This window comes from Malania oleifera, chromosome 1 (genome assembly GCF_029873635.1).
Source record: "Malania oleifera isolate guangnan ecotype guangnan chromosome 1, ASM2987363v1, whole genome shotgun sequence".
Taxonomy (NCBI): domain Eukaryota; kingdom Viridiplantae; phylum Streptophyta; class Magnoliopsida; order Santalales; family Ximeniaceae; genus Malania; species Malania oleifera.
Window position 1 is genome coordinate 10,645,661 of NC_080417.1, and position 9,000 is coordinate 10,654,660.

Here is a 9,000-nt window from a genome sequence, read left to right on the forward strand (position 1 = left end):
GCAAGCCCAATACATGGTAGGATCCACGTATAATCTAATAGAACTATATATTTCATTAGATGAGAGTGTTTGATGAAAGGATCAATTGTCCTTCCCAAAAACCTAATTTTTTTTTAAAAGGACAAATTTCAGAATAATTTTTCCATTCAATATTTGTGAATTTAAAAATCACTGTCATATGTTTCACATTCGCAAAACAGCCTCATCAACACATAAAAGCTGTATAATCTCTCTCAATGCTTACTTGTGATTACTATATAAAGCAGAAGGGTGCTGCTCCATTCATCCGCCAAGCTATATAAGAGAGTCTTAAAATACAAATGTCTTCATACAGGGTGTCCCTGATATGGGAGAGGCATATACCTAAATCCTACTACCATATATCAAACAAAGGTGATTAGGTCAGTGCCAGTGCTGATCCAAGTGCCCTCCAGCTTTTCTAGCTATCTAGCACTTTAATTTTCCCGGTAGGAGAAAATTAAATTAAAACAGCAGCCTTTATGGAGACCTCCCCTGTTCCTTGGCTGTCTGAGATGGTAAGAACTAAGGACTCTTTCTTCTTCTTCTTCTTCTTCTTCTTCTTCTTCTTCTTCTTCTTCTTCGTCTTATCTTTAGTTTTCTTTCCTTTTCTCTTTCTGGGATTGGTCAAATCATTCATGAATTTCTTTAAAATTCAATATACAGTTATACACAAACTATATTTGTATAGCATTTTTAAATTTCGGGGTGAACTATGAACAGGGGGTGGAAAATCCAATGTCGTCTATCCATCAATGTGAAGCAGCGGGGTGTTTTGATGAAGATCAGCTGGAAGCTGCTCTAGCCGAATTAGAGGCCTCTCAGCAGTGCTTCTTCTCCTCGGAGACCAACTCATCATCTTCAACCTTTGATAATCTCCCCAGAAGCAGCTCCGCTACCAGCTTGAGCTCATCCATGGAAGCTCACCAGATGCCTGGGCTTGAACAGAGTCCCATTATGTCAACTCCCATGCCCGACCCTGTTTCGCCTATGATTCTCTCTTTCGGCGAAGATGTGAATTTTCCTGAAATTTCCCAGCAACCCCATAAAAGTTTTCCAGGCAGCTTCAACCACGTTCAGGTGCAGCAGCCCCAAATTCCAATTCCCCAAACTCAATTTGTTAACCATAGTAGCTGTGAAGAGGCAAATACCAAAGCTGGCCAGGGCCCTAAGAGGAACGGCACCAGTACCGCTATGGCTACAAAGTCACCATCTCGGCCCCAAGACCACATAATCGCAGAACGACGACGGCGAGAGCAGCTCAGCCGCGGTATTATTGCTCTTTCAGGCATCATTCCGGGCCTCAAAAAGGTATACGCACATACATACATACAATGTTTAAGACAAAAATGCTCGAGTGGGTCGAAAGACGTTTGAGGCCTATTTCTCCAATTCCAACAAAAAAGAAAAAAAAAAAGCTGCTTTTCCTAGTACCTTTCTTTTTTATCCTCGTTGCTCTCTGATGGGTTTTGTGCATTGACAGACCGATAAGAACTCGGTACTAGGAGAGGCTATCAAGTACTTGAAACAACTTCAAGAGCGAGAAAAGATGTTAGAGGAACAGGCAGCAGCAAGTCAACCCACCGCAGAGTCGGTGGTGATTGTCAAGAAATCGCAGCTTCTGCACGGAGATGACGATGGGAGCTTCACCTCGGACGAGCATTTCGATTACTTGTCCGATATGTCGCTCCCGAGAGTCGAAGCTCGAGTATGCAACAAGAATCTCCTCTTGAGAATTCACTGCGAGCAGCATAAAGGAGTTTTGGTGAAGACACTGGCAGAAATAGAGAAGCTCAATCTCGTAGTAGTCAACAGCAATGTTGTGCCTTTTGGAAGCTTGGCTTTTCATATAACCATAGTGGCTGAGGTAATTAATTAAAACCCTATTCTCTCTTTTAATTAAATTGGAGCCTCATTAATTAGCACTGCTGAAATTTAATGGAGCGAAGAGAAAAAGAAGGGAAAAAGGATTAAGATGCTGAGAGAAAATTAAGATTTTTTTTTTTTTGTATTTTCTTTTTCATTCAATCATTTGGTACGGTGCAAAGAAAACATATATTTTAAAAGTGTACATATAAAAAATTAAAAAAAAAAATTGTCTATTGAATTGAGTCATCATCATTTTTTATTTTTTTTTCCCATTGTGCTTCCTTTAATTGAGAAAGAAAGAAAAGGAAAAAGAAAATAGCATACTATTATCATCTTTGTTCATTTCTGTTTTAATTTGTTTTATTTTATCGTCACTTTTTTCTTTTCATTTCTAATATTTTATACAAAGGGCGTAGTCCACAAACGGAGTAGTCCATGCCCACCCCCCACCCCCCCCCGGGCCCCCCGCCCCCAATGTATGTGTCATTCTCAACTCTAACCAAATTCCATTTGAGATTTGAGACCATTCATTAATGTTGGTGTCTTATTAAAGAATAAATAAATATTTTAGGACAAAAGACATTAACTTTTTTGAGGTTCGATATAAAAATATGGACTTTTTCTAAGGTTTTAAAAATATCAAAAACCTCCCTTGAGATTTTAAACATTTCAAAGACCTCTCCTGAGGTTTGCCAAGAAAATAACTTAAAGGCAAGTCTTTTAAAGGGAGGTTTGTGTCTTTTTGTCAAATCTCAAAAGAAATTTATTGTATTTTTAAAATCTAAGGAAAAGTCTTTATTTTTTTTCCAAATTTCAAGGAAGATAAATGTCTTTTATTTAATATTCTACTATACATTGTTTGGGTAATAAAATTTGAATCTAGGAATTTGAATTTGGCTTGAATCATTTATTTGAATTGATAAAAAAAAAAAAAAAAAAAAACCATCTAGAGAAAATTCAATTTTCAACGTTAGTAATTTGAATTTAAAATTCAAGATTAAAAATTATGGATTTTAAAAAATTAAAATATATATATATTTTAATTTTTTAAAATCCATAATTTTTAATCTTGAATATATATATATATATATATGTTTGGAGCCAAGATGTGAAATTTTTATATTTCAAGTTTTTTCTTTGGTTTTTGTGCTATAATTGAGAATTCAAATACCTCATCACCCTATCTATTAATTAATTATTGAAGCACGCCTCCATGGCGCAGGTGGGCAATCCTGGGCTTGAACCAGAGCCCGCCCGTGAACTAAATCATCCATCTACGTCCCGCCAATTGGCAGAGATATATATATATATTCATGAGGATCGATTTGGGTTTAAATTGTATGATTAGAATATTAAATCATCATGCAGATGGAAGATGAATTCCGCATGACGATAAAGGATCTTGTCAGAAGTCTCCGCTCAACTCTCCGCGCGATCATGTCATCAGCCCAGTGAAACCAAGTGGAGAGAGATATTCATGAGGATCGATTTGGGTTTAAAAATCTAAATGTACAATTAGAATATTAAATCATCATGCAAGTGGAGAGAGAGAGAGAGAGAGAGAGAGAGAGAGAGAGAATCTTTTCTAAATGTATAAAATGTATATTATTCTTCTCTGGCAGTGCGATTTGCAGCCTTTCTATTGGATGCACCTGCAGAGGGATCCGCCATATCATATGTACTATGCAGTTTTAAGCCATAAAGAAAGAGAGACCACACCAAGATTTACATTCGACGACCACAGTCGCATCATGCAGAAAGGCAACCCAATCTAGCTAGTTAGTAGCTACCCATATATATATTTTATTGTATATAGAATAACGATCCGAACCATAGCAATAACTTGGATTTTCACTCGTCAAGATTGGTTCATGTTTGATTGGGTTGGCGATGGAATCACGCGTGTTTATACATTTGTTTATTAACTCTTCAATTGGTCTTTAAATTTTACTAAAAAAAAATTATGCGATATTTCTAAGAAAGAGGGTGTATTTTGAGCAGTTAGCTTAGAAGGAATAGTTTGAACATTACATCTCGATCGATTCCCGAATTATAAATCAAAGGACAACTTATTCACTTTTATATACCTCATTCACTTGGATATGGTCCTCCTCCTCAAAAGTAAGGGAACCCAATAAATCTCTCCCTCTCGATTATGCAGAAAAGTTCACCATACTTGCGATCTTACAACAAGTTTTATATTTCTCGCTAGATATGAATTCTGTCATTATATATAAATTATTACCATCAGCATGAATATATCTTTATAGTTTCTAGTGAATTAGAAGAATCAAATTCATCTTTAATGCAACGGTATTTCGTATCAATGTATTTTGAGAATTAAAGTTATGATTTGAGCTAAGTAAATAGTAGCACTGTGACTATCATAACATAACATAACATATATTTCTCTTAGGTGAACCTAATATGTTATTCAAATCATAGTTAATGTCTCTTCAAACATAAGATTAGAGTTGTTTAACCCACCCATAGATGAGTTTATTGTTAGCGCGCATGTTTTCTTTTTAAGTGACACACATAACACATCTTGTTTTATTTTAAAAATACTATTATTTAAATTATTATAATTATTATTTTATTCAAAAATCAAATATGAGAGATGAGATTTTACAGTAACTACTTGGTATACTAAGACTAAGTCTCCAAAGACTAAGTCGTTGGTTTGAAATTCAAATGGAAGATTTTGAATATGATTTGAAATTCAAATGAGAGATTTTGAAAACTCACAATCCCTTGATGGTAGCAAATATGAGAGGAAATCTCTTAGTGGATGGAGTCTTGACCAGTCTATAAATAGAGTCTGTGATTAACCATTAAGTCACACATTGGCTTATGGTGATATAAAAATGGCCAAAAACCCTACTCCTACTCTTTTGAAACATAGTGAGAGTAAAGAAAATTCCCAAATCTCTTTCTCTATTTCTCATAGTTCTCTTTCCTATTTCGTATCCCTTTCTTGGAGACTTGAGCAGTTATGGTTGGACGTCAGATCACTGTTCTCTTCCGCTTGTAAACAATTGTTTGTTTGTAGTTTCTAAAATTATGCTTTCATTAGTGGTATCAGAGCCAACTCCATGCCATATTGCTTAGTTTCTATTATTCTAAAATCGCATGAAACTATTTTTCAAGAAATTGATTTTGATATTACAGTATTAATTGATATGATGAAATTCACTCGGCATTCACTGTTCTTAAAATATGCAAACTCAGTTTATGTATTGTGCTTATTTTACCAATCTCACGGCATGTTTTTCTTTCCAAAGAGAGATTTTCTTTTTGATTGGTTTGTTCACTGAGTGGTCTCAATTTTATGAGAAAGTTTTGTGTTGAGTTTTTCACGTAACAATGAAGTCACCGTGAGGAAGTGAAGTCGCGCCGGATCAGGAGGTAAGGAAGGGCCAACGGCGCTAGGGTTTCCTGAGTGCCAAAGAGGGTTGAAATGGCGTGGGTTGTGTCCTTTAGGCCTAGGGTATTAAGCTGTGGGCTACATCCGGCCCATTGAGGTGAAGAGCCTTGTTAAAGCTTACGAGCTGTGGGATTTGGGCCTGGCCCAATTCAATAAACAAACCAGTTAGATTTATAAAGTCTGAGCCATTGGCCAAATAGGCCAACCCACTGTAAGGCCTAACTCGGTAAAATGTGCATAGGAGACTCCACCAACCTGACCCGTACTCGTACTCGACCCATGCATCTGGGCAGAGCTTGGCCCGGTTCAGTGAACCGATTGACCGAACCTATTGACTGTTGATCAGATCAGACCGGTCAACCCTTTGACCAGTCAAACCAAAAAAAAAAAAAAAACCTGTGCATAAATATTTAATGCATGTCATATATGCATTTATTATTTTTTTTTTCTTATAATTTTGGTTATTCTTTGTGCATTTATTAATTTTTTATGTAAATGCCAATATATGTCTTTATTAATTAGGCTTATTGTTGTTAAAATTGTATTTTATTTCATGTATTTTTTTTTTAAGAAGGGCGGCACCTCCATTTATTTATTGATAACCCCTCACTTTTGGCGGAGGAATACCGTGGTTACAAGACAATCAATAGGAGATAACAAAAGACAAACTTTAAAAACCTCCCAACGAACAACACCAACATCCAGCCAAAACTGGGTTACAAGTCCAATAAAATGAAACAAATCAGGACCTACAAAACAAACCTCACACAACAAAACAAAAAAAAAAAATAAACAGCAAAAAGCATAAGTAAAAACCAAAAGGAAATCAGCTAAACATACTTCATATAAGTCGTACACATCTTCTCCAATTTATACAAATCATTGCTAACTCTAAGGAGTTGACTATTATTTGTAAATAAACTATTCCTCCCCATAGCACCTTGTCGAGCCAAGGCATCTGCCACTTTGTTCCCTTCTCTATACGAATGATTTATCGAAAAATCCACTCCCTCCAATAAACCAATAAGTTGCTTCCAAAAATCCCACAAATACCACAATGAGCACTTCCTGGTTCTAATCCAATTAACTACAATATTTGAATCACATTCAATATCGATACAGGTATGACCCAAATGTTTGCAAATCTTTATTCCCTCCAACACAGCTCTCAATTCAGCTTCATTATTTGAACAAGAATCAAAATATTTTGAAAAACCAAATACAAAAGAACCTGTATGGTCTCTAAGGATGCCACCACCACCCGCCAGCCCTGGGTTCCCCAGGCTGCTCCCATCCAAATTTAGTTTTAACCTCCCTTGCCTCGGTTTTAGCCATCTCACACTTTGCATAGTTTTAATTTTTTTATTCACAATTTGCACTTCCAGATTCTGCAATACCTGAAAATCAGCATCCTTTAGCTGAACCATTTCTGTCATGTTCCTACTCAAAACCCCCACCCAATACTTAATGGGAAGCCACACATCAGTACTACTCTCTAATTTTCCTCTCATTCTAGCCACACATCTCCTTCTCCACAGCCACCAATCTACTAAATAAGGAATCAAACCCATCAATGAACTCAGTTGAGAGAACCTAGAAGCCCTATTAAACCACATTTGGATTCTTTCTTTCCAACTTTGTTGCCTAAGAAAAGGAACACCTACCTCCCCCGAAACCTTCCTCCAAACCTCAGAAGTAAGGTCTCCCTTAATTAACACATGCTCCAAATCTTCTGATTGTCTCATCTCACAACAATTGCACCCCAAAACCAAAGAAACCCCTACCCTTCTCACCTTTTCATCAACACTCAGACACTCAAAAGCAGCCTTCCACATACAAATAGAAATTTTCTTCAGTAAACATTTGTTCCAAACCCACTTAGCCCAATCAAATTTTGGAGCTCTAACTTTAATAACATCCCATGCGGATTTTGTATAAAGCAACCATCCTTTTCCGAGAGCCATAACAAAATGTCCGAAGAATTTCTAAGATTTCCCACCTTTTCCATTATTTTATCCGCTTTACTAAACCCCAGAATCCTCTGCAAATTTTCCACATCCCACGCATTGTTAATAACCAAATCTTTTAATTTGATATGAGATTGTGCACCATTTGGACAATTTGCAAACAAAGGTCCCGAATCTAGAAACTTATCATACCACAATTTTACATCTCCCTCTCTAACCTTCCAATTAGATTTACTTAACAGTTCAGGTATACCCTACAGAACTTCCTCCAAAAGGAAGAATCTGATCCATGTGATTTGCAAAAAGCAATATGTCCTCCTTTCACATATTTAGCTTTAAAAAATCTAGTCCATAAAGAATTCTTCGTTAATAAATGCCAACCAAACTTCATGAACAAAGACCATTGCACTTCCGAAATGTCCCTTACTCCAATGCCTCCCTCCTTCATAGGAACACACAATTTCTTCCAAGCCCTTCATTTCATTTTTTCTTTTCCATCCTTAAATCCCCAGAAAAAAAGAAGCAAACATACCTTGAATCTTTTTAATCACCAGTTTCAGAACATTTAGAACATCTAACAGATGCAATGACATACTTGAAAGCACATGTCTCAACAAAAGAAGATGACCTCCTTGAGACAACAGTCTACTTTTCTAGCCCTTAACTCTCTTACTAATTTTTTGGATTAAATGGTCAAAATGACAGCCTTTCAATTTACCATTCACTATTTGCACACCCAAATACGTAAAAGGAAATTTACCCTCAATAAAACTAGTCTCTTGAAGAATTTCACCTTTCCTCTGAACACCCAACTTGTTTGAGAAAAAAAATAGCTAATTTATCTTTATTCACCCTTTGGCCAGTCCAGTTTTCATACTCCTTAATCACCTCCATTAACTGACTAACAGATTTTTTTCCAGCATTAGCAAAAATAACAACATCATTCGCGTACATTAAATGCGATATAATAGGTGCACCATACGGGTGTGCAAATGGTAAAATCAGCTTCTTAGATAATTTTTTTAAATTAATTTAGAAATAATTTCTTCCATGATGATGAAAATATATGGTGACAACGGATCCCCTTACCTCAAACCCCTTTTTGACTTAAAGAAACCTCTATAAGTGCCATGCATCATGACAGAAAACCATGGAGTGGAAATACAATTCTGAATCAACTTACAAAACCAATTTGGAAAACCAAGAGCCTTAAAAATCTGATCTACCACCTACTACTCCACTCGATCATACACTTTGCTCATATCAAGCTTTAGCATTATATTACCTCCTCTCACTTGCTTATGTAATAATTTTGTCATCTCTTGAGTAAGCGTTATATTTTAAAAAATACTCCTCCCTTTCACAAAAGCACCTTGTTCTAAAGATATTAAATCACTCATCACCAATGAAAGCTTACCAACAAGGATTTTGGAGAAAATTTTATAGATTACATTACAAAGGCTTATCGGCCGAAATTTATCAAAAGACTGAGGATCCTTTACCTTAGGAATAAGCATTATGTAAGAGGAACAAAAATACCGAGGCAACATATCACCTCTGAAGAATTTTCTTACCGCATCCATCACATCATTTTTAATAATCTTCCAACAGGTAATATAAAAAGAAGACCCAAACTCATCTGGTCCCGGGCTACTATTCACAGAAATAGACAAAACAGCTTCATAAACCTCCTCCTCGATCCATTCTTCCCTCAGCTGA

The 9,000-nt window shown here is 36.1% G+C and overlaps 1 protein-coding gene across 2 annotated transcripts; it reads left to right on the top strand.

The window, feature by feature from the left end:
- Nucleotides 1–423: 423 nt before the first annotated feature.
- LOC131160705 (transcription factor bHLH25-like) lies at nt 424–3,621 on the top strand. Of its 2 annotated transcripts, none has more exons than XM_058116578.1 (3): nt 424–536; nt 742–1,329; nt 1,502–2,052. In XM_058116578.1, exons 1-3 carry the CDS (start codon nt 501–503, stop codon nt 1,895–1,897), a joined length of 1,020 nt encoding a protein of 339 aa, XP_057972561.1. In that variant the 5' UTR covers nt 424–500; the 3' UTR covers nt 1,898–2,052. The 2 variants fall into 2 exon arrangements, with proteins under 2 accessions (XP_057972561.1, XP_057972552.1); XM_058116569.1 differs by adding an exon at nt 3,256–3,621 and having other exon boundaries at nt 529–1,329; nt 1,502–1,885.
- The last annotated feature ends 5,379 nt before the right edge of the window (nt 3,622–9,000 follow it).